Source organism: Lonchura striata, chromosome 10 (assembly GCF_050655825.1).
Source record: "Lonchura striata isolate lonStrDom1 chromosome 10, ASM5065582v1, whole genome shotgun sequence".
NCBI lineage: Eukaryota > Metazoa > Chordata > Aves > Passeriformes > Estrildidae > Lonchura > Lonchura striata.
In genome coordinates this window covers 13084582-13109778 of record NC_140712.1, presented here as the reverse complement: position 1 = coordinate 13109778, position 25197 = coordinate 13084582, and the positions used below count along the sequence as shown (strand labels likewise).

General features: G+C 39.9%; 1 protein-coding gene across 9 annotated transcripts; it reads left to right on the top strand.

Moving 5' to 3' along the window:
* The first annotated feature begins 327 nt into the window (after window positions 1-327).
* On the top strand, window positions 328-25016 carry LOC110474225 (tropomodulin-3). 9 transcript variants are annotated; one of them, XR_014957603.1, is made up of 12 exons: window positions 328-383; window positions 1115-1288; window positions 6432-6628; window positions 8007-8163; window positions 15427-15549; window positions 16143-16232; window positions 16732-16862; window positions 17793-17900; window positions 19344-19487; window positions 19800-19944; window positions 20975-21103; window positions 22003-25016. XR_014957603.1 is itself a non-coding variant. In XM_085588758.1 (11 exons), exons 3-11 carry the CDS (start codon window positions 6503-6505, stop codon window positions 22032-22034), a joined length of 1056 nt encoding a protein of 351 aa, XP_085444884.1. In that variant the 5' UTR covers window positions 328-383; window positions 1115-1288; window positions 6432-6502; the 3' UTR covers window positions 22035-25016. The 9 variants fall into 9 exon arrangements, 4 of the variants coding, with proteins under 4 accessions (XP_085444884.1, XP_021393121.1, XP_085444887.1 ...); XR_014957604.1 differs by having other exon boundaries at window positions 328-894; XR_002466043.3 differs by lacking the exon at window positions 1115-1288.
* The last annotated feature ends 181 nt before the right edge of the window (window positions 25017-25197 follow it).

Sequence of the window (25197 nt, the reverse complement as noted above, 5' to 3'; positions counted from 1 at the left end):
TCCGGGGCTGCCACCCCCTCAGGCACGGTCCGCTCAGCAGGGACCCTGCACATCCCTCGATCCAACGCCCTGCCGGACAGGGGCACCTTGCACAGCCCGGGTTGCTCCGAGTCCTGCCCAACCTGGCCTTGAGCACCTCCATGGCCGGGACCTGAAGCAGGACCGCGTCCGGCACCGGGTCCGGCACCGGGTCCGGCACCGGGTCCGGCACCGGGTCCGGCACCGGGTCCGGCACCAGCCCCGCCCGGGCCCCGCCGCTCCCCGGCCCGCGCCCTCGGCCGCGCCTGCGCGGGCGGGCCCGTGGCTCCCGGCGTGCGCGGGGCGCATGCGCAGACGCGGCGCTGCTGGTCGGGCAGGGCGAGCGGGGAGCGGCGGCCGCCCGGGTGAGGGGAGCGGCTGCGGCGCGCCGGGCCGGGCCGGGGGAGCCGGGCTGGGCTCGGGCGGGCACAGCCCTCCGCGGCGGGAGGAGGAAGACGGGGCTGGGTTGACGCCCGGCCGGCCGGACCCCGGCGGGTCGCGGGGGGCCCGAAGCCCCGCTGGTGCCGGGCGGCGGTCGGGCCGGCAGCGCGGTGCTGCCGGGGCAGCCTCCGGGGCTGGGCGCGGCGCTGAGGGCCGGGGGAGCGGCGGGGCTGGGCTGGGTGTTCGGCCAGCGCCCCGCTCTGCTGAGCAGCCCGAAAACGGAGACTTGGGAAAGTTCGCCTGCAGAGCCGGTGCCCGTAGTCTTTCGGTTTGCTGCGTGTGGCGGAGGGATGCCTTTCCGGGGCGCGGTGCTCTGCGGCTCCCGCACCGGGCCCGGCAGCTCCCGTGGCCTCCCGTTCGCCCCTGCACAAGGCTTGTCCCGAGAGCTGCGCGCGGAGCTGTCGGGGGCTGCTCTGAGAGCCTGGCGCTCTGCGGGTAGGCGCAAGTTGTGTTGAAATAAGTGATGTTCCAGGGAGGTTGCCGCGTACGCTAAGTTTGCTGCAATGTATTGGATCAATCCTCGTAACTAAAGTTTGGCTACGGTGTCAGGTGTAGAGAGCTTGAAAGGCAGCCAGTGATGTAAGGGAGGATCTGACTTGTACTCAGAAGTAATAGAATGGAAATGAACTAAATTTCTTCTGCTGTTCCGTTCCAGGCTTGTAAGTTTTGCCTCTTTTCTGCAATGGATAAAAGATAACTGAATGTTTCAATAAACATTCAGGTAGCTTGCATCTGATGTTTCTTTTTGACTAAAACACCAGCAGGAAATTCCTCCAGGAGCAGATACTGTATATTAATGGACAGCAGGTTTCTATCAAAGAACATCCAGGTATTTTCTGAAAAAAAATATGCCTAAACATCCCTTATCCTGGCCAGTCAGTAGCTTCCTGCATGTTGGGTTAGAGAATGGACAGCTGGAGTGGTGATTCCTGACTGCGGAACTTCTCGGGGCACCTGGGATTTTTATCTTATCCCAGCCTTGTATTTATTTGGTATTGTAACACCTGCCCTGCAGCAAGTTTTGGTGAGCATGCCTGGAAGTGCCATGGATGTGCTGAACTGCTGCCACTTCTATACCCTGTGCAGCTTGCCAGGTACTGGCTTTGGGGCTCCAGGCCCTGCCACTCCTGCTGTTGCCTGGGCTGAGTGAGAATGTCTGTTTAGCCCTGCAATGTGGGTGACCAGTATTCAGGAACAGGCACACAGGAGTAAGTTTTTGGGACAATGCCAACTTGGCAGCTTAGCCATCACTTGGAGCACCCTGTCTGCAAGAGAGCTGTGTCCAGTTCTGTGGCATTGTACACAGGATATATAAAAGAGCAAAGTGGGCTTTGGTTGCAGGTGCCCTCTGATACAGAAGAGGAGCTTGCAGGAACAGATGTGTTCAGATTCCTTCATTATGGAAGCATCTTCATGGTCTGTGTAGTTACTCTGCAGTAGCTGCCTGTCCCCCTTCACTCCCTGGGTCACTGTGTGGGCAAATGTGAAATTAGGGAAGCTCAGTTTGCCATCTATAAAGCTTAGTGAATTGTCTCTTTGAACAGAATGAAGCCTTGAGCTTGCTTTCCTAGGAGAATACTCCAGAACAGTTGTCTTCCTGCCTGGAAAACAGTTTACCCTGACAAGAAGTGCAGGCAAAGGCGAGCTGCCACCTGCTGGCTCCGTGAGGGTCTGGGCTGGGGGATGTCTGCTCCTTCCGGGGCAGGACAGCCCGGATCCTGTGCCCCAGCCCAGGCTGGGGGTTTGGAAACCTCAGGTGGGTTTCTAGAAGCTTTCTGCTAAGAAAGACAGTATTGGGCTGTTCAGTAGACTTATAAGGCATTACAAAAATATTCTAAGGAACCTGCTGGGATTATGGTAGTATTTATATTTACTCATTTTTCTCCTTGCTTCAGTAAGTAAAGATAGCTCTTTCAAGTGCAGTACATTCTTCATAAACAGTTCTGTATAATCTTGCACACAGGAAAATAGAGTTGTTGCCATTGTAGGGGTTCCCTGGGGAAATGCTCAGATTAGGTCCTCCAAGCAGCTGGGAGGAGTGGTGCAGGAATGCTGACAGCCCTGCAGACCCCGCTGCTCCAGAGCCCGCTGCTCCGCCGGGTTCACCCAGAGGCTGGGGGAAGGAGGCTCATGAGGAGCAAATGAGATTAAAGTGAGCTCTGAATGTGCTGGCCAAACCCAGCTCAGTTTGTTTTTCATGATGTTGCTTCTATTTTAAAATCCAAGTCACAGAAGCCACTTACAGTGGACTTTAACAACACTGTCGTTTCCTGTGGGCAAGTTATATCTAAAAAGTTTCTGCTGTTTGTGTCCCAAGAAATTATATTCTTGAATATAACAGAAATTTCAGGAGGGCAAGGGGTGGAGTTTTTAAAAGATAATTGGAAGCCAGCTATTTTTAGAATCTTCTGGTTTTAAAAATATACTTTCAGAGAGGAGGGGAGAAAAAATGTTTTGGCTTGTGCATAAGAAGTGTGTGAAAGTTGTTTGACAGTCTTTCAAGTGATTATTCAGGTAATGATATAAAGTCAAGTCACTGCTGTTTTCTTATTTCTTTAGTTCTTCATTGATTTCCCAGGCATGGGAATAATGGCAAGATTTTTTTCTCTGTGATGTCCAGCAGAATTTCTTCCTTTCTGATTTTTCAGCTTCTCTTCTGCTTAACAAACAGGGAATTGACATTTGATGGACTGGAAGTGATGGCTTTCTTTCCATTTCTCTAAATGTGACTATGAAGTTGCTGGAGTGCAGAACTTCACATTACAGTTATTTGTCTGAGAAAGAATACTAACTCTTGGACTTTTATGCAATGTTTTCATGGTAAAGCTAAGAAGGGTACTTAAAAGTAAACTAGCTCTGCTCATGAAAAAAGGTCAAAGTATTTGCAAAGCCAAAATTGATGGTTACAGTTTTTCCCATGATTTTCCATTAAGAAGACATATATATATATATATATATATATATATATATATATATATATATATATATATATATATATAACATGCCACAGATATTCACAGGCCAAGTATCTGCCCTTCTAAAAGCTTGTAGTTTGTTATGCATGTGTCTCTACACTGAACTGCTACAGCGAGTGATGGAAAGCAAATAGAGCACTAAGTGTGTTTAATGGGAGGTGAAAGGCTAGTTTGATTAGATTAGGGTTTTAGCTGGCCTTTATGCCCTTTTTAGGCAATGAGAATTCCTTACACTGTTTTAAAACCTGATATTTAACATGTTGTATGCAAGCGTTGTATATGCTGTGTTTTCTTTTGTAGGGAATGTTTCTGAGTGTGGTTGCCAAGCAATCTCAGTGTGCTAACCAGTGCTACCATCATACAATTTAAAGGTGTCTCACATTAAGGATGCTTTCATATTAAAAAAAAAATATCCCTGATAGATATTAGAAAACATGTCCAAAACTCTTTAAATTTGCCAGGCCACATATGATTCCCTTCTTGCTGAAATGAAGCCTCAGTTACAGCAACTGGGTTTTTTTTTGTTCTGCTACTTTATTTTTCACTTTTGTGTGGGTTTGTGTGAGCACGGTACTTGAGGACTTGATTTGACTTCTTTGGTCATATACAAACAAGTGAGACTAAGGGCTGTGACCTGAAGATTAATTAATGCATTACAAAGGATGAGTAGTTTTCCAATATGAAACATCCCAATGCAGTAAATAAAAGGTAATTAATTCTGGATGACAGCATTTTATGGCAATTAATGGAGAGGAAATACAGATGATGTAGATGAAAATAATGTATGGTTATGCAGTGCATCTCTTTCAGAGTAAGGGCAGCATTATTCTGCAACTTACTAACCATTCTGCTCCTTTTAATTACCTGTTAAAACTACACCTTTTAATATTTGAATGCAAATGGACATGCAGAAATGTGGTAAATAGCAGTGTCTTGATGTAGGGCTTGGACGGTGCAGCCTGGTCACAAAGAGCAATGTGGAACAAGCTGCAGGAAATGTTTTTCTCCTGTGATCCTGTGTAATGGCTTGAACTGTAAGGAAGGGCAGAACATTAAGGCTCCAGCAATGAGAAGTTCACATGCAGATTGTGTGGCATCAGCTAATTGTCCGTCAGCTGCTTGCACCTGGAGAAACAAATACACCAGACTGTGAAAACTGTAGGAGGTGGCTCTCTAGGCCACAGAGTTGCTCCTTTAATTACTTTTGGAACTTAGGAAAACATAGGTGTGCATTTTCTGCAGCCAATAATTTGGATGTCTCTAGTTCTGTGGCCTCTTGCTGTAGGTCTGGGCTCATCCAGCATTATTTGGTTTAGTTCAGAGGAAGCCAGCATTCTTTTGATATAATTTACCATAAAAATTAGAATTCCTCATTTTGTTTGAGAGAGCTTTGCAAAGATCAGCTTCAGTCCCATCAGTGTCAACTGTAGTTCACAGTAAAGCTCTTCTGTTTATATCAGCAATACTTTTTTAAAAGCAGACATCCTGAAAGTAGCTGAATATATTCCTCATTCAGGTGTAGATGTTGATAGGACCTGGAAATTCACTGTTCTTGCAAAGGCAGTTGTTAAAACCAGATTAATTTTACAGGTACACTTGCTTGAATGGTGTGGATGAACCTCTGTGTGCTCATGTCTGTTTAGTGTCTCTGAATTAAAATGTCATCATATGTAACTGTGGCAGCCAGGGAGACCTTTCTGGATGTAAACAACTGAGGTGGAGGAATCCTGTGGGAAGGATTCCATAGTATAGCATGTGTGTATATACAGCCTGCCTTTTCCTGCTACTTAAGAGCAGTGAATAAATTGATCTGGTTTTGAAAGACAGTGTAAGTGTGAATTTGAAATAATGTAGTTGTATTTATGGTGTGACCATCTGTCCTTGGATAGGGGCTACTGGAGAAAAAAAAGATTTTTACTGTGTGCCTGGTCTGTGTTGAGCATTTGTATAGAGCCAAAAAAAGAGTTTAAGGAGACCAATGAACAGGAATGTATACATTTAGCTTTTGCTTCCTAAACACCTTATGGACTCTCTTGCTTATTTACAGAGTCATCAAAATTACCTTTTCTTTGTCTGTGTGGTCAGCTTGAAGCAAGAATTTGGCTGAAAAAAGGAGAGTCCTAGAACTTGTTTCAGAAAAATGAGAGGAAACAACTTGTCTGCTTGAACACTGCTGTGATTAACTGTTTTTTCCAAGACAAATGCTCAAAAATTGTGGGTGTTAGAAAAGATGTTCCCTGCCCTCCTCTTTTCTGTGAGAAGTGCTATATAGACTGCACATTTTGAAGGACCCTGGTTTCCCTTCAATATAACATTTAGTGGCCAGTTTATTCTTTAATTTTAATTTTTTATTTCAATTTTTTATGGTCATAGGATTGACTGGAGTGCTGCCACTTAGAAGGTGTATTTCCTATGCTTTTCATCAAGCTATTGTAATTTTCCTTGGACAGAACAGTATGTTGTTTCAATGGTAGTGCTATAATTAACTTGGAGGCAAACTTCCTTTGTTTCCTCTGTAGGTAATATGCAAGGGTATGAGTCAGTAGTAACCAATCACCTTGTTTATAGGAAGTTATCCTTAAGTGCCCTTGAACTGCTGTAGCTACAATAAATGTGGAGCATCTTAACTCTTCTTTTGGCTTCATTATATGTAAAAAACAAAGGCATTAGACTGGACTCATAAATGGTAGGATCTCCTCCCTCCTGCCCTGCTCTGTGGGAATTATGGCTTTGGTGCTCTTGTGAAGAGGACTGGGTATTGACTTTGATTTGAAAATAGATATAGCTTAATTAGATATAGTTTAATTACTGATGGACAAAGGCATGGTGGACAGGATTCTCATCAGTGAAAAAACACAGCTTCCAGGTGCTCCTTGCCAGCTGTAGAGTAATAGATACCAATACTGGGTGACAGAGCTTTCCTTTCACAGATGTGGAGGCTGAAGGTGCTTTGTGGTTGGGATATTTACCTGAACTCTGCTTATTTCTTTTTTAAAGTTTTTCATAGATCTGGATAAGAATTAAGACTTGGTTTTGAAGTGCTTGAGCAACTTTCTACTGCCCAAGTCATGACGCTTCCATTTCGAAAGGACTTGGACAAATACAAAGATCTCGATGAGGATGAAATTCTTGGCAAACTTTCGGAGGAAGAGCTGAAACAACTGGAAACTGTTTTGGATGATCTTGACCCCGAGGTAGGCATTAGCTAAGAGAAGTTTTATTTTTTTCATTTATTCCATTAGTAGTCTAAAATAAATTGAGGCTTTGTACAATATACTTTTGGACAGAGATTTTTCATAGCCTGCTGATGAACTCTCAGATATATATGTGTATTTAATGCTTATTTCCTGTTTGCAAGGTGGGCACAACTGCAGCAAAGGAGAACATAAGAAGGGTTAGCTGGGAGGAGCTTCCTGGGATTGATTTATAAATAAGAATTGCTGTTGTTCATGTTCTTGAAAAGAAAGTTTATTTAGAAAGACCTGTTTAACTTTCCTGTTTCCAGTGCTGTCTGGTAAACAGCCCTTTTGCATCCATGTTTGTTTTATTATTTCTGCTGTGGAGTTTGATTGGAGTGGGAGGGTGCCAACCTCTTCAAATGATTGCTGATCCTGTATCTGGTAGCTTTTATCTATTCTTGTCCTCCTGCTGACTTTGTGAAGAGAAGGCAAGTAATTGCTAAGCTCTTGAATGATTATGTCAGCATGGGGTACTGAAAAAATAACATTACAGCTTTCTGCTACAAAGAGCTGAGTTGTCCTCTACAGATATTGGAGCTAATTTCAGACTTCAAGAGTTGTGTTTTTACTTCATGGTTCTCTCTGGTTTTGCTTTAATAAAACCAGGATTAGTTTAATCTTGATGTTCAGGAATTGGTTCAGAATATTATGATCATCTGTTTTGTTGCACTGCAAAATACTACTGATACTTTAAATGCCTTTGACTTTATGGATGTTTTAACAGAGGAGAATTGGCAAAAGGGACTAGTTGTCTTTCATGGCAGTTGTAATTCCTATGCATTCTGGTCATTCTGTACTAATATCTTTTTTTTTTCTTTAGTTGAAATATGTTGATATTATCAAAGAAACATCCTACCTTGAGTCAGGTCAAAACCAGAAATACTGTGTTAAAATAATAGTGGAGTCAGTTGTCTTAAAGACTTAAAATCACATGGATATAAGTGACAGAGGAAATAATCTCTTGCTGAATGTCTAAACTGTAAATAGCTGAGTTTTATTTAGTACTGCTCATTTAAACAGTGCTGATTCTAGCAAAGACATGCAAAGTAACTGGCAAATTGAATGCTGGGAGTTATTTCAGTAAACTAATTGCTTCTGTCCTACTGAGAGCACAGTGTGCTGCATTTTCATTATATTCTCCATGTCTAGATTACCTTGTGTCCTTCCCTGCCCCAAAAAGATGAAGTTGGCAAGGGGATCAAAGATTGCCGACAGTAAAAGATGATGTATCAGGGCTGAACATTGCAGAGAGAGAGGAGGAGGTGGGAAATGAAACTAAGCAGGTGCTCACCCACTGTCTAAGCTGTTCTTCTTTGCTCCATTTGTTGTACAGAACGCGCTGCTGCCTGCAGGCTTCCGGCAGAAGGACCAGACTGCCAAGAAGGCCTCGGGTCCCTTCGACAGGGAGCGGCTCCTGGCGTACTTGGAGAAGCAGGCACTGGAGTACAAGGACAGGGAAGACTATGTGCCTTTTACAAGAGAAAAGAAAGGTAACATCACATGAAATCTCTGAAGTGGAGGACCAGAACTACTGTGAACCGAATCTGATTGAAGCACTGGCAGCTGTAATGCTTTTAACTTGCAGCATTTCCAAATGGCTGCTGCTGTGCAGGGCCAGGAGGTTTCCTGTTCAGGCATTTGTGCTGCTGCGGCTGGTGTGCACTTTGTGTGCAGCACAGGAAGGAAATAAGACTCAGAGATTTTATCATAGATTGCAAAGTTCTGATGGGCATGGTATCCTCAAAGTAAGAGCTATCTCTGATTTATGTCAATAATAACAAATGCTGTCATTGTGCCTGTGGCATATGCCTTGTGCTGAATACAGACAGCAACCTTTGTAACACTGTGTTGGATTGGAGAAACAGCAGTTGAATGATGTTGTGGTAGACAGTAATGTTTGAAGATGATGTAGGCTGATAAGGCCATACAAGTGGTGTATGCAGTCATGGTGTTTTTCTAGCATCCTTACTGAAAGGTTTAATAAGATTGCATAGCTACTCCTGACTAATTATATAGTTAACATCACAAGTTTTGAAATCTGGCAGTGGTTTGTGGTCTGAAAACCATGGGCACATTATTAAAGACTGGGATTTTAAATTTTTGCTTTGGATCTAGTATTTTCATTGACTTGATGGGAAGCATTTTCCTTTTCAGAAGAAAATGTAAAAAAATATGCTTCTTAAATATTGTAAGAACAACTCTTTTTTTTTTTCCACTCAGAACAGAAGTTCCCAAATTTGTGGAGCCTTACAAAGCACTATTGGTAGGCACAGACACTCCAGACCTGTGCAGGGCACACATGCATAGGAGCAGGCTTTTAGCTGTCACCATAGTGTTTGAGCACTGCTTGTGAGTCCTGGCTCTTGAGAACTTTCCCCAGCAGCAGAGCAGATCTGCTGCACTAATAATTCAGTAAATTGTTTCCTAAATTGTATTCCAGCTACTCAAGATGAGCAGTCCCCTCTTTTCTTAAGGGTTTGAAACCCTTTAGTTCTACTTAGTTCTCTGGTGTGAATCATTGCTTATTTCAGAATTGAGTCTTTGTTCATCCACTGAGTTTATGTATATGATTGTGGGGTCTGTTTGGTGAAAATTTTGGTGGGGGTATTTGCATTTTCTCTTCCTGTGCCAGATAGCTTTACCTGACAATGGTGGTGCCTCCCTTTTTTTCTTGAAGTAATAGAGAGATTGTGACTTTACAGTGTGCTGCACCATGTATGGTGGACTTCCTTCACAGAGTGTTTTTTGCTTTATTTTGTAGCTGAGCTCTCTTTGTGTTGAGAGATAGCTGTGGCACTCCTTTGCTGACAGCAGAAGGGGAGTTTGCTGACAGCACCTGTAGGAGTAAGCAAGTGCAGGACAGTGCAATGTACTGACTGTAGAAGGCAGAGGCACCACAGCAGCAGTGCCTTCATGGTGCTCCTGCTGCTGCCAAGTACCTGTTCATTCTGTGTTTGGCTGTGCCTGGCTTCTGCTGCTCTCCTGGCATGTCTGCCACTCTGTGTTGGAGACAGACTGATGCTTGAGTGTGATTGGGTTCAGTATATTTGGGGCTCACAGGTGATGGGGAATCCTTGAATCCTGTGCACTGCTCCATCAGGGAGTAAGCTGGGCAAGGAGGATGTGCTCTAGTATTACATTTTCTGCTGACTGCTAGTGCTCCTTTCACATAGTTGGCTCTCTAAAGTCAGCTTACGTCTACATGCACATATAAAAGTATTTACTTGGGTAGATAAAATCTGTGAGAATCTTGCAGAGAAACAGAAGGGTCCAGCTGTAATGCAGAGCTTGGTTAAGAAAGATCAAATGTCATTTCCTTTATGTAATAAAGTATTACTAAATAGTCTGTCTGCATGTTGCAATGAGTCATACCAGTGTAGTTTGTAAAATTTCCTGTATCTCATAAAAAAAAGTTACAATTTAGTAACTTCTGTCATTTATTTTATGCTGTAGGAGAAGAGAAAATAATTTAAAAAATGAAATATAGATTACTTTCATTTAAACTAAAAATGTGGAAACAAATGTTTAGTATCCAAATTGATGCTCTGTTGAGTGGGCAAGACGCAAGAAGATCAAGCTCATGTAGTAGTTGAGGGATAACCTTTTCTTTTCCCCTCATGAAAGTATTATGGTTCAAATTTTACTTGCTGCCACGTTTGTTGCCATTTGCACAAAAATGGCAAATGTAAATAATTTAATCTATTAAATCAAGAAATTATGATATTGGTCTAGATGTAGAACTTGGAAAGCACATAGGATGCAACTTAATACTTGAATAGGATTTTTTTCTATAGAGGGCTTGTATTCTAATTTGTTTTTTGGTAATATGAAAGCAAACCAACAGACAAGACAACTAAGCTAGGTTATAATTTTTCACTTCATCTAGAAATGTGTTATGAAGAAACAATAGCAAGTTGTGGAATAAGGGTAGGTGAAAATCTTGCTTGATTGTCCTGTTAATTTAGGAGAAATGTGACAAATAAAACCTTCAGTTCCACAGGTTTTGGGAGGAGAATGATGGATTGGAGCTGCAGCTGGGTTTTTTGGTGCCATTTTTTGGGTCAGAATTTGCTAAAATATTTCTGTGTCCCTGGCTGGTCTCATTGCTCTAACTTACTCATTTCATGGAGCAAAAAGAGCAGAAACCTACCTTTCTCTTTCCTTTTTCTATTTTAGTAGAACTGATGTCCTGCATGGTGATTTGGTCTGCAAATTTATCAAAGAAACTTACCCTAGGTTAATTTTAAATATCCTGGCTTGCTACTGATTCTGGTAACTTTGTTTTCCTTCTAAAATGTGAAGGAAAATACTCTCTTCCACATGCCCCAAATACCTAATTTTGGGGTAACATGTTATTAAAATAGTATTGCTACTCTTTCAGTGATAGATGATGTAGGTCTTTGGAACCTCTTTTGTTTTGTTCTATGGCATGTGGAAGATCTGTTTCCCAGTGCCTTGATTTTGCTTCTAAAAGCATCCTTAAAAACTCACTTTGTTTTAAAACATGATTTAAGTCACGTTCTGTTCCAATTAAGTGTTGAACCATACAGTAAACCATTGTTCAGGCGATTCATGAGACCTATGTGGTAATGATTGCAACAGAACTAGCTTTGTCTCCATGTGTGCATGTAAGTATGTCATATAGATTTTACAGGGTATACTGCAAGGAGCTCGTCCAAACAGTAAAGCAAGGCTTCAGCATTGAAGGCTGTTGCCCTCAAGTGTGTTCCACTCGTCTGACCAATGCTCCTCCTCCTTCTCCCTTCTCTTGGAACAGCAGAAAAAGACAATTATAGCTGCTGAGATAAAAACATATCTGAGATAGTAATGTACTTTGTGCTGTATAGTGCAAGGCATTAGCAAATTGTTGTGTAAACGAAGCTTTGCATTGCTAGCCTTTGCACTCTTCTAATTGTGGCTTTCTTCCCTTTGCGTTCCTGCCTGGGTGTGTTTGTTCTGTGGAGATTTGCAGTTCATGTAACTTCTGCTTTAGGATTGGTTTGGTCTTTCTCCTTCTCTATCACCCAGAAAACAGACTGAAACTGTAGCCATCTGGCTAAAGCTCTTTTGTTGACACCCTACTCAGTTGTTGCTTCAGATCACCATTGCCTTCTGTTGCAGCAGGATTTGGGATACTGTGCTATCTGTTTGCCATGGAATCACTTTAAAGTCTCTAAAGGAAGTGTGTTACATGTTGTGACGTAAAACTAATGTCTTGTAGGAGCTTTGCAGAAACATTTGTCAAATTTATATTCTCCATACAAGAGGTCTAGAACAAAATAAGATGTGATACTCCAGCCTTAATGAGAAACAGTTTTCTAATTCACTGCTATGCGGCCTGTAATCAGATAGCAGCTCTGCTTCTGCACTAAGACACTGAGGAACTCACTTGTAAGTTGAATTAAAAACATTAGTATGAAAATGTGCTTACAAGTGAATTGATAAACCTAAGTCTATTACATGGTAAGAAATGGAGATTGATGAAGTGTGGATTATATAAATTTCTCAACTAAGGAAAGTTAAAGGAACATCAGATGTTGCTCACTTTTCTTCATGAAGTCAGTGATGAGAAAAGCTTGTATTCAGTTGTTTTCAGGTAGCACTTAATTTGTTTCCCCAAATGGAGTACCCCAAAAGTGGAATTTAGACTTTTTTCTGCTGTGCAAGGTATGGCTGCTTGCTGCCTGTTAGTGTGGGGTGTGTGAGAATAGTGCCAACTATGTTCAGTGCATGGCCCCATTGAACAGACCTGATTTCTGCAGGGTACTAAGTCCCACTTGAAATACTGTGAATCTATGTGGGAAATGTTCAGGGCACTTCCATAAACACCATCCAGTGTTCTGCCTCTAGAGCAATACAGTTGGGTGGAACTTGGAATTGAAACTGAAAGTTCATTCTGTAGCAGAGGAGGCCTGTGACTTAATCCTGGATGTGCATCATCTAACATGTTACCTTAAAGACATGGAACACCTTCCTGTATAATTATTACAAAAATGATGTGAACATCCCTGAAATTTGCCTCTTCATTTGCTTCATCTTAGCTCCTTTACAGCCAGCCAGGATAATGCAGTCATGTTCCTTCATCTAATCAAATCCCTGCTATTTGGAAATGTTCCAATGAGGGCCAGGCAAGCTGCACATCTCATGGGCTGCGCAGATGTGTAGTGGTTTTTGGTTTTATTTAAAGCCTGCATTAGGAGGGGGGAAGGAACTTGCTGAACTGTATTGGCAGCAGGCCTTGAGTGAGATCATTGTCCCCAGAGACACAGAGGTCTTACCCTTCTGGAAGTAAATTCATTGCTAGGAGTGGGGAGTGGGGAAGGACCTACTTTTGTATGTGCATTGTAAACCTCTGATTTCTGTTCTAGGACGAGATGAAGCCAATGAATGAGAAATTATGTACACAAGGGTGTGACTTGTTTTAAAACTGCTTCTGACCCAGCTCACATGACTGGAGTTGGCTGCAATGAACATTTCTGGAGGGCAGTGGCTATTAACATTTTTACTTTATTAAAAACTGATTATACTTCTCAGTCTCTTTAGGTTTTCTAAAGAGTCAGGCATGTGTGGATAAGTTTAGTATCACTCTTAGGAAGCAAATATTTGAACTAGATGTTTCTAACGGATGAATTTAAGAATTACTGAAAAGCAACATCAGGAAAAGTAGTTCTTTTTTTATGAGCACTGTGGGATGAACCAGACAGAAGACTGAATTAGGTTAAAATACATTTTTGCCAAGTTGTTTTTAATTAAGATTAATTTATTTTTTCTGGTCTCTTCCTGCTGCACTGATGATGCAAATAGGATGCTGAACTAAGGCTCGGGTGCTCGAATCCCACTGTCCTCCTTCCTTGTACTCCAAAATCCTCACCCTTTTACTAGCCCGTATTACTGAGGAAAAATAACACAACCATAGCTGCTGAAAGGCTTTAGATCATGTCTGTGCTGCTCAGAGTATTTAATGGATTGATGAAAAGCTTGTCAAACATTCTCTTCTATAAACTACAGTTTAAGTTAAAGGTTAATCTCTCCCCAGTAGGTGATGCTGGTAAAACAAAATTATAGAAATGTATTGCATCATTTATATCAAAACAACCTGAAACAATTGCTACACAAACCCTCAAGTTATGAAGAAGAAATGTGTAATTTGTGAAGGTTTTCTTTTAATCCTGAATCACCAACAATTTCTTTTGCACTGTCCATCAAAGCTGAGGTATGGGTGGTAATGCATGTCAGCTGCACTTAACTACTGTTTGGAATCAGTACAGTTATGTAAGGAGGTCTGTTTTCTGCTTCTAAATATGGATAATGACCATTTGTGCAAGTTTCCAAAGAGATAGCAACCCAGGAACAAAGATACCATGTTGCTAGCAACAGCTCTTGCTCATCAGACTGTGTTGTCAGAGAAAAACCTGATGTCCTTGTCTGCAATCTGTGCTAGTGGGAAAGCATTAACTTCCTTTAAAAGGAAAATGACCACAAACTACTGTAATCTAGAGAAGATATGGAATATGTGATTTTGGGTTTAGTGATGCTGAACTCCACCTACTATCACTGTAACTGGGACAACAATGATTCCTCAGTGGAAATACTTTTTATAGATATGCATATGACAGAGGGTGGGCTCCTGAATTAGGACTGAGTCTTCATAGGATGATTATCAACACCACTTTCCACTCCAGGAAGTAACAAAAGGAAGTTGGAACTCCTTTTCTATTGCTCTTTCTGTGGATAGCTCAGGAAACTTGGAAAGTTTGAAAAACTTGAACCTTAAATAGCTGTTAAGATTGATTCACAGTTGTGTAGTTGGGAACGATTTCTCTCAAATGCATCAGTACAAGAGCTTTTGTTTGCCATGTTAATTTGTCCTGAACCTAAGCACCCTTTGCCTGTCCTGGCTCGTACCCAGTGGAAGACTTCTTTATTCTGAAGGACTGGTTCTAAACCATTCACAGCTGAACTGTTAGAAAGACTTTCTCATATTCTGATTTCCTACCCTAACTTTCCAGCTAAAGGTGTATGCAGGAATTATGGTAACTACACAGACCTCTACCTAATTCATGTCTTCTAGGATAAGTTTTCCCATTACCTGTCTATAATAACTTAAAGGTTGGTGCAGAATGTAATATTACTCCTGGTTCTTTTGCCATTGAATCTTCAATCAGCATTCTAAAGTATCATTTTAGAAAGCAATGTCACTGGCAGAGAAATCTGTTACCATGTTTTGTGCTGTTCATAAACCATGGTTTTCTCACTCAGCTTTGTTTTTTTTTGGTTCAGAACTGAGATTAACTTCTGAAATCAGAAATATTGTGTATGGTGTAAAAACTGCAGTGAATAGTCAGGTGTGTGATTTCAGAGAGCTCTGCGATTTTCTCTCTGACACATTGCCATTACAGTTCTGCCTGGGTCCCTTTTTCCCTTGAGAGGAAACAGAATTCTCTAGTGATACTAAATCTTTCTTACAGTCTTTCTAGACTGTTCAAAAAGTATAATGCAAGTATTTATGTTACTTTCTAATCCTTAGGAGAAGCAAATAAGGTTGGAATCATGATTCAGACTCCTGAAAATTTATTCTTGTTTATACTCTTTCCTCATCTCTGACTTGCAACAGCAGAAGAGCCCTTTATGTTGTCTGTGGTTCTCCTAGTATTCACTAAATGTAATATGTATTCTTTAAGTACATAGTATTTGAAACATAAGTAGCAGCATATTACAAAGTAACATCAGACTTTCCATTTTGTTTACTCCAGGGAAAATATTTATCCCCAAGCAAAAACCTGTACAGTCTTTCACAGAAGAAAAATTCTCTCTTGATCCAGAACTGGAGGAAGCCTTGACCAGTGCCACAGACACAGAACTGGGTGACCTCGCAGGTAAAGTTTTTTTGAAGGATGAATGGGCTGGTACATATTTAGAGAAGAAAGATATATAACTAAATGTGGTGGTGTATTGGTCTGACTGCAGGATGTTGCAGTTGTGACAGAAGCCAGATTATGTTGTTTGCCAGTGTGCTTGAAGTGTTTCACTTTGTTGATTTGTGATAATTTGTGAGGAAGTTAATTGTTTTGGCCGGCAAAAGATACCTGATTTTCAAACTCAAAACCTTTAAATCCATTCCTCAGACTGGCTGTTTTTTGATGTGTATGTAACTGCTTTTTCTTGTGTACAACAATGGGTTTGTATGTGCCTGTATTCCTAAAGCTTCATTTTTGTGATTGAATTGGCACTTTTTAATGCTGGTGCTTCAACCTGGTGAGGTCAGAACTTCCTAAGTTAACTAAAATGTCTATAATTAATTATTTTTTCTACTTTTTTCAAATAATTTCAAATAATTAAGATATTGAATGGCTTTTTATACTGATAAGTATTGTACAAACATCAGGTTTTGTTGTTTAAAGGAACTCTGGATCTGAGCTAATTAGTCAGGAACAGTAAAAACTGTTTTTTTCTTTTTTTCCTTTTTCAGCAATACTGGGAATGTCCAACTTGATAACAAATAATCAGTTCTGTGATGTAGTAGGAAGCAGTAATGGGATTGACAAAGACAGCTTCTCAAGTAAGTGTGTACACAAGTGCTAGAAAAATCAATTCTCTGTACTGCACATAGTTACTATAGCATTCACTGTTTCCTGTTGCACCAACATTCTTTTAGACTCTTCAATCTTACTCTGGAAGTGTGTATGCCTGTAACATTGCTAATTGAGTTCTGGCAAAACTGGAATTGAAATATATGTACACTAAAGTGTCCTCTGCATTTAAGTCACTTATTGGTGACAAAATAGGCATAAGCATGCATTGTGTGTGTTGGTTCTTAGTTTTATATTTGTGTTTGTAATTCTCCTATGTATTTTCAGAAAAGAAACAAAAAGCAGATAGTCTGTGAGGACTTTCAAAATTCAGAAGGATTGAACTTTATGAAAATATGGTCAGGAGAGGATGGTATTTTGGTATGGCTTTTTTGGTGGGGGAGAGATGTAAATATTTAGTATGCGTATAATTTATTCAAAATGAATGTGTGCAACCTTTTGGTTACATTTAAATGCCTTACTTTTCAGATATAGTAAAAGGTGAAAAAATGTTGCCTGTTTTTGATGAACCACCAAATCCCACAAACGTGGAGGAGACACTGCAAAGGATTAAAGATAATGATTCTCGTCTTGTTGAAGTCAATCTAAATAACATTAAGGTAATTACCTGAAGGCTGCAGTAAATATGCTGCTTTTTCTCAGTAGAAGACACTTTTAGCTGCAAAACTCTCTAAGAGAGCATGATAGGCTTATTCTAAGTTCAGCAGTCTTTCTGCTGAATGTTGTAGTGTCTCTAAGCTCAGAACCTGCAGCTAAACCAATAAGCTGTCTTGGTTTCTTTTGCCAAATGTGTATTTAAAAAGTCTTAGACTTTATCACTGCCAGCCCAGATTTCTGTCACTGGCAAGCTGGCAGCAGTTCCAGCAGCTCATTATCATGGAGTTAACTACTTTGTTGAATCCTTTGTCCTCGATGAAGCAATATGCTCTCAGTTTCTATTGCAAGCAAAGGGATATTTGTGCCTTTCATCCTTCTGATTCTTGTACAAAAGTGCTGGTGGAAGTTAGGGAAGGTTCTGCTCCCTAAGTGTAGCAGTTGTGTTTTTACACATGACAAGCTTTTGTATATTTGCTTGAAAGAAACCAGAACTGCAGCACTCCTGACTTACAGTGCAGACACCAGAGACAGCCTTGCCAGCAACCAGGGCTGCTTGTTCCCCTCACTAAAGGGGGGAAATAAAATCCATGGTTTAAGAATACTGTGTAACAGGTACATGCTAGGCAAAATAACTGCCTAAAAAGGCAAAATATCAAAGTTTTTGATACAATAAACTGAGACATTTGCTTCTTTAAAATTATTCCTTTTAGCCTTGGTTGCTACTATTCTGTAAAAATGATTGCTTTATAGAATTGGTGAGTCTTACAGCCATTGCATCTCAGGGTAGCTCTTCACTGTGAGACTGCTGGAGACCAGTGGTAGTTAATACTGTAGGGCATTTTGCTGTAAAGAGAGTAAGACAGTGGGAGAAGTTCGGGGGAGAGGATAAACTTGTGTATCTCAAGAGAGTGAAATGCTATTTTTAATTCAAGAACATACCAATTCCAACGCTAAAAGAATTTGCAAAAGCCTTAGAAACCAACACACATGTGAAGAATTTCAGCCTGGCAGCCACCCGAAGCAATGACCCTGTTGCTGTTGTAAGTACTCTTGATAATGGCTTTGGGTGGGGTGCAAGGGAAATTAGGATGGAAAGGCAGTGGTAAGGGATTGAATTTAATCCAGTTTAAATGCTCAGGGATGAAAATGTTTCCATTCTGCTACAGTGTAAATTATGTTTTCTTTAACAAACCTTTGTTGTATCTAAGTTGGTAAATGGTTACTAGTAACTTAATATGCAGCAATGCTTCAGATGTGTGAGGGAGAATTCTTTTTTCCAGTCCCTTTCCCCGATTTTTCATTTTGCTAACCTCCTTCCTTTTTTTTTCTTTCTTTCCTGATTGTTTAGTTCCTGCTGTTCATTCCAATAGCCAATAGTTCATTCAAAATTAATTTGCAAGAAGCACATTTGAGGACTTAAAAACACCCATAATGTTGTTCAACTAACTATAGAGTTTTAGTTGTAAAATCCATGTTTCTCTAATTCCCTGCTACCAAAGATTGGCTTAAACTATTGGTATACAAAGCATAATATTAGTCAAAGTATCAAGCTTGATACAATTGAAACTTAAATGTAATTTATTGTCAAGTTGTTTTTTTCTATGTTGAATTAAAGCAGTACCTTATTTAATTGCAAATAAAGAGGTGAGAAAACAAAGCTAATTGTTTTGCCAGGACAATCCTTTACACTTATTTTAACTTCAAATTAGAAAAAAGGCAACTAGTTTGAAAGGCTCCATTAAATGAACAAATGAGCATTTAAAAGCTTTGGGTTTGAGTCAGTTACGAAGTTTATTTTCAACAGGACTAAAATGTGTAATAAAAATCTGTAAAGGCTTCTTTTCTCAAGTGCGGTTTTGTTGTATTTTTTGTATTGTGACTTGATAGAAAAAAAATTCAAAGGCTACAATTTTTCTGCCAATAAACTCAGCACATAGCCATTCCCGTTTTCTTCCTTTCTCAGAAATAACGTAAGGTATAAAAGTGCCTTTAGCTACATGCTGCTACTATGCTTAGAGCTTTGAATTTACCTCTTCCTACCAAATCTGTAGACAAAAGCATTTTCAAAGTCAGATCTCCTGTTTACAAATTAACCATATCTAATTCTCCTCTCAGTTGACTAATGCCCTTTCTTTGGCCTTTGCTTAGCAGCCTGCATTGCTCGTTGTGTGCTGTGAAGGCTTACAAAATGGAATTGGTCCAATATGCTAATTTCAGGCCATTTATATTCCGTATAGCTTTTTAGTTTGTAACAAGAGAAAGACAGGCCTTCTCTTGACTGAATGCTACTTAAGAGGGGAATGTAGATAATGTCTGGCTAAAGAGTCATTTCAGTCTCAGTAAGGGAAAGCTTGCAAGGTTACACCTTGCATCTCTGAATTTGCTGGTTCCATGGAACTAGTTAGTGGAAATGGTTATTGCTGTGTCCTATGAAGTACTGCAGCAAAATTTAAAAGTTTAATGATGCTTTCTTATATTCAAAGGCTCTTGCAGATATGCTGAGAGTAAACACAAAATTAAAAAGTTTGAACATAGAATCAAACTTCATCACTGGAGTTGGAATTCTGGCATTGGTTGATGCACTGAAAGACAATGAAACGTTGACAGAGATCAAAATTGATAATCAGGTAAGTGAGGTGGTGGCGAGACCATAGCTAGACCCAGCCAATCCTAATTTACAAGACAGCTTGTGATAAACTCTTCATTATTTTAACACCATCAACAATTGCCCTTAAGATTGTCAGGAGCATCCAGCTGAGGTTGATTTCTGTGCTTCCTTGTGCTTTAAAGTGTACAAATATATTTTAGGACTCTCTGCTGATTTGATTAACTAGAATGAAGCTGAGTGTTTATTGACTGATATGGGGAAAGTATTTTGATATCTTTCAAGATGGACACACCTGAGCTCTGTTGTCTTTGTGTGCCTTTTATTTTAATAGAGGCAGCAGCTGGGCACAGCTGCAGAAGTAGAAATTGCCAAAATGCTTGAAGAAAACAACAAGATCCTCAAATTTGGATACCATTTCACACAACAGGGGCCTCGAGCCAGGGCAGCTGCAGCTATCACAAAAAACAATGATTTGGGTAAGACCTGTCAATTATTAATTGACTGAGTGTGTTGGCACAGGCTTTAAAGGTGTCTGGTTATTCCCCTTCTCTCTTGACAAAACCAGAATAGCACAAGATTAGTAGATCTGTTTCAGGTTTCTTTTGTGCTTTACTTCCACTTTTTAGTTGCTGCTTGATGTTTTCTGTTTTGTTGCAGGGTGTTCATGAGAGGAGAGTTTTTAGCATAGTCTAGAAGAAGAACATTCAAATTTTATGCGAGTTGTGGCAAAGGGAGTGAAAACAATAGTAAGATTCAATTCCTCTTTAAAAGCAGTACTTGAAATTAACAGTGTAGGATGGCCTGTTCAATGGCAGTATCCTAAATGTCACTGGGATTGCTTGAGCAGGGAAACTGAACATACTGTCATTACAGAGGCTGAGACTGGGTAATCTCTCCCTTGGTGGTTCTGTTCATGCACCAGTAGCTGATAGCAGTGGCATCTTTATTTGCTACAGTCAGGTTTGTTTAAGCTCATCAGTTAGAATCCTATTTAAATGGATGAGCAGAAAATTGGTTAATAACATAGCACATGAATGGAAATAATTTATATAATAATGTCAAATACTTGAGGCACTCAACCACAAAATCATGTCCATCTATTCAAGTAGAAGTTCATTTTAAAACTCTATTTAATTAAATCTTTTTGTTTTAGATGCTTTGTACTGACCTCTCATCAGTGTGAAAAGGGGCCAGGCAGTTTAGTAGTAGTAGCAGTAGTTAAGGAATATGTTAGAGGGAATGACACAGGAAATTAGAATTTGGTTAAAGAACTGATTCCCCTCTGAATAAAGTGGAGGAGAACAGCTCCGAAAGATATGGATGAGTAACTAGAATAGAGCACAGAGAGATAAGAAAGGCACTCAGACACTGCATATTTGTTTCTCATAATGCTTCAGGTGTCTCAGAGCTTTCTAAGGTTTCCTCTCTCACTAGTTCTCTTAGTGCTTGACTGTTCAAAATCTATGCTTCTGTTGATATCTTGCTTTTTTTCCTTTGCTTTCTTAGTCTGGAGTATGCGAGTAAAAGTTTCTGCAAATACCTTTTCATCTCTCCAGCCCTGAAGCTACAGAGAAGGTTACTCTGAATACCCATCTCCCTGAAACCAAGATGTTTGAAGTCTCTTAATTTCTCTTTGTACGTTCCTTCTAAAAAAAATCTACATCTTTTTCTTTCTCCTTGCTCACACTGTGTTGTACCACATCCCTGTTTTTTGTCTGTGTACTTTTAACTGCATGATTGGAGAAGTCTAGGGCTGGAAATTATTTTCATCTGTTCTTGCAGTTTGATGAAAGCAGGTATGAATAACTTCTGCCACCTACTTTCCATTGAGTGAATTTGAGAACAGATTCACTTTCTTCTTATATAGGTGTGTTTGCTTCACTTGGTTAAACAAAATGGAGATGTCCTTTATATTTTGTCCTTTATATGTCCTATAAGACCTTTAGTGCCATTTGCTTTGTCTGCACAGAAAAGGAAAATGTAATTTGATAATGTGAAAACATCAAAAATAATACAAATGTTGAGGAAAACTCCAGTCATTCAATCAATATTGCATATTCTCAAATCTTAATAACATGTGAGCTTTTAGTTATTTTAATCACAATTTTTATTGCTCTTGCATTTTCTGACAATTTGTTTTATTAATAAATGGAAGGTTTTAGGCTGTTGATTTTAACATCTTTGTTAAAATTGTGTTAGATATATCGTGAAGCTCTTGGAGTGTTTCTTTTGAAGCCATGTAAATTAAATTCACCTCTAAAAAACTGGAAAAACTGTAAAAAAAAAGAATCCTGGCTAAATCTCCTTATTAGGTATAAGATGATTAATGTTTCCCACAAGTCCTTCCTTGGAAATATTTGCATTAAGACGATAAGCTCAGCTTATTTGCTTAAAATGCTGTCTAATGCCAAGTGTTAACTACCTTAATTTGTGGTACTTCCTGTGACAAAGTAACAGTTCAAGTTACAGAAACACAAAAAATAGTTAAAATGCTAATATAGCAAAACTTCTCTTTCTTGTCTCCCTTGCTGCAGTTCGGAAGAGAAGGGTTGAAGGAGACAATTAGCAAAGCTGATGCCAGAGCCGTGGAGTCAGCACGGGCAGCACCGTGGGCTTCAGCAGTCTTGGACTACATTGACCTGGGTTAGAAGGGAAAAGACTGGAAACCCCATTCCTTTCAAAGCAAAGCAATAGAATCATCTGGTGGTATGCAGCACGGTTTTGGGATGCATGGAGACACAGTAACTGTGCCAGTCTCTGTACCATAGGTTTTGATTGGGTTTTTTTAAGAACTTTTTTTTGTATTTCAAGACTTTGGCTGTGCTTTCTACTAAAAATGTAATTGCAAATCAATGGTATAATTGTCTATAGTCAAAGAATGGGACTTTTAAAATGATTGGGCAGATACTGACCCAACTGATATGTTTGTAAGAAAATCTGGGGGTGTGTATTTACAAGGAGGGGTGTGTATATTCCTGACAGCAATGCTCCAGAGAAAAGGGATTCTTCACCCAGCAGCTGCACTCATGTAAAGCTGTTCAGCTTTGTTCATCTGCACTGAAGAGAAATCTTTCACAGCAATGTTATTTGTAATTCTACTGGTTTATTTTTTATTTGTTCTTGATACTGTAATCAAGTTCAAAGACATCCTTTTAAGCCAAACAAAAATAAATTGGCTAAGGACTTCTCCCAAGAAATTAAAGGGACTAATACAAAAATGGAAGCCTTGGAAAACAAGAAAGAAATTCAGGAGCCTTGAAAAAGGAGAGTTCTTCTGTTACACCTAAATCCTTAAAGTCTTTTTCAAAAGGTCCCATAACTGTGTCTTGCTCTGTATCTAAACTGGATACATTTTTAGTCTGATTTCATATGCTCATCAGCATTATTTAGTTTATATTCTTTGTTTAAAAATTATCTACATAAGTATCAATTTCTCTAGAAGTAGTGGAAATTAATATTTAAAATTCCGCATAACTATACAGGAAGAGCAGCCTTAACTGTAAGACCACTGGCTGGAGTTGCATTACATTAAGCTGTTTGTACTTCATACAAATCTAACAGTTTTCTATGATCAAGTAACACTTTAAGAAAGGGTTTTTCCATTCTATATCTGTCTTGATGTTGAAACACTACCTAAGACATGCAAAACCAAACCAATATGTAGTTTCAAATCTCTAGGGCGTAGTCATTATTGAAGTGTTTAAAGTTCTATAAGCAAACTAATAAGGCAATGAGAATCACTTCAACTTCTGTACATAATCACACTTTGAAATATGAAAATCTAGACGCTTTTCAGTGTAGGTCTGTTTGGACTGTCTTGTACTAGTTTGCTTTGAGATCACAAAAATGTTCTACAGGACTGCTTGGCTGTATTTATAGCAACAGAGAATTCAACTGACAACTGTTTTCATCCAAAGACCATAATGTGGTGAGCATTTATGTGTAGAAAACATATTGGACTGAGAATTTTGCATCAGGTTGTATATACTATAAAAACAGAGCAAGTCTCTGACACTGTGCCCACGTTGTAATTTGCTGCAAATCTTGGTTTGGATCTTTAAAGACAGACTTTATTCTGGAGGTGGCTTCAAATTTTACTTCAACTGTACAGAGAATTTTGAACTGTAGTGCCTTCAGTGAGGATGTATATAACTGGTTTATACTTGTGGAAGAACCTTTTATCCCCCCTACTTCTAGATCAGCATTTTATTAGAATTACAAATAAATACATGCTCTGAAATCCAAGTTGGAATTAATTCAGTTAAAGCCAAAGACCACACTTACAGTGACCTCACAACACCACCAGAAGTGTTCTGATGAGTAACAAAAAGGGCTTCTTTTATAAATTTTCAAGAACTTTTTAGATTTTAAAATAAACTTCGAAACAATTCTAATGCAATATGCACACAGTCAGAAGTTGTGTCTTTTTACAGACAGACACTGCTGTATAAACATGGCCAAAGCATGTCATGTGCTGAGTTGCCTAAAGCTGTACTTTACTTTTTATTTTCCAGGCACTATAATAATTTTGTGTCAAAAAACAAGCTGTAGTCTCTTCCTTCATTTGTTGAAGGGCTGCATGTTCACAGAATCTGTTCATGTATTAGGATTCTATGATGAGTTGTTTTATCACTGCCTAAAAGGATTAGGCAGTTATGTCCTACTTAAAAATGAAGGAGAAATCTGAAAGGCTGGATTATGGAAATAATAGCCCAAACCCCTTTCTTGCTTTTACTAAATCAAGTTTGGCTGTTTAATTATTTATATTCCAATCAAAGGCAGAGCCATTTAAGTTGCAGCTCTCAGGTGTCCTGTCACAAATGATAGTTAAATGGTTTGACTCTGTAGACAACAGCTAAAAATTTGACTGCTTGTGACTTTCAGGACAGATACCTGACAGCCTGGGCATAGAAAACAATTATTTTCAACCAGAAGTAAGGTTTAATCGTCCAAATTGTTGCAAGACCTTTGGTGTGGTGCATGGAACAGTTAACAGCAATCACTTTTGTGCCTGCAGTGTGTGTCCTTTTTGAAATAAATGAAGAAATTCAGTGTGTAGCCAGGAATCTTCAACAGTCTCAACAAAGGAAGTGAACACTGATGTAATGCCATCGAGTGTGGTGAGATCCTGCATATGATTTCACCAATTGGAAGTGCAGGAGTGGTATTACTTTGATAATCAGTTACCATAAGCACAAGGTCTTTTTCTGAAAGAGATACTGTTTTCTTATTGATTATTTTTCCGCCTTAATGCAGAAATCAATTGACTGCATATGTTGATTCTGTTGGTTCAAGCTAAGCATGGAAACACAACCAATATTTCAGAGCAGTTACATATTTACTCTCTTGTATTTTAAAGAAATAGCCTCACTCTCTCTGCAACTTGAGTAATCTTGCGTTTGTAAGCTACAAACGAGCAAGGGTTCGATTTAAATTTCCATTGGGGAAGCAGGTATTGAGTATTTTAGCATGTCAGCACTATATGCTGTCAGATTGTAAAACAGTTACTAATCTGTGGATGATTAAAGTACTGTATTCTTGTTGTGGCTGCGGGGCTTTGTTTGTTTGCTTTAGTACTGCACGGACTCGCTGGAAACCCTGGTGTCTATATGAGAACACAGCTTTCCTTCTGCAGCCGGGAGGGAGCGGCCGGGCGCCGCTGCGGGGCCGGGACTGCCCCAGCCGGGCGATCAGAGCACGGGAGCGGCGCCGCCGGCAGGGAGGGGAGG

What these genes read in the sequence shown, in the direction of transcription:
- LOC110474225 (XM_021537446.3), top strand. Translation starts at nt 6,503, where the DNA reads ATGACGCTTCCATTTCGAAAGGACTTGGACAAATACAAAGATCTCGAT. An exon ending in TGGATGATCTTGACCCCGAG is followed by an intron (nt 6,629 to 8,006) that starts GTAGGCATTAGC and finishes TTTGTTGTACAG; the next exon opens with AACGCGCTGCTGCCTGCAGG. An exon ending in CACAAAAAACAATGATTTGG is followed by an intron (nt 19,945 to 22,002) that starts GTAAGACCTGTC and finishes CCCTTGCTGCAG; the next exon opens with TTCGGAAGAGAAGGGTTGAA.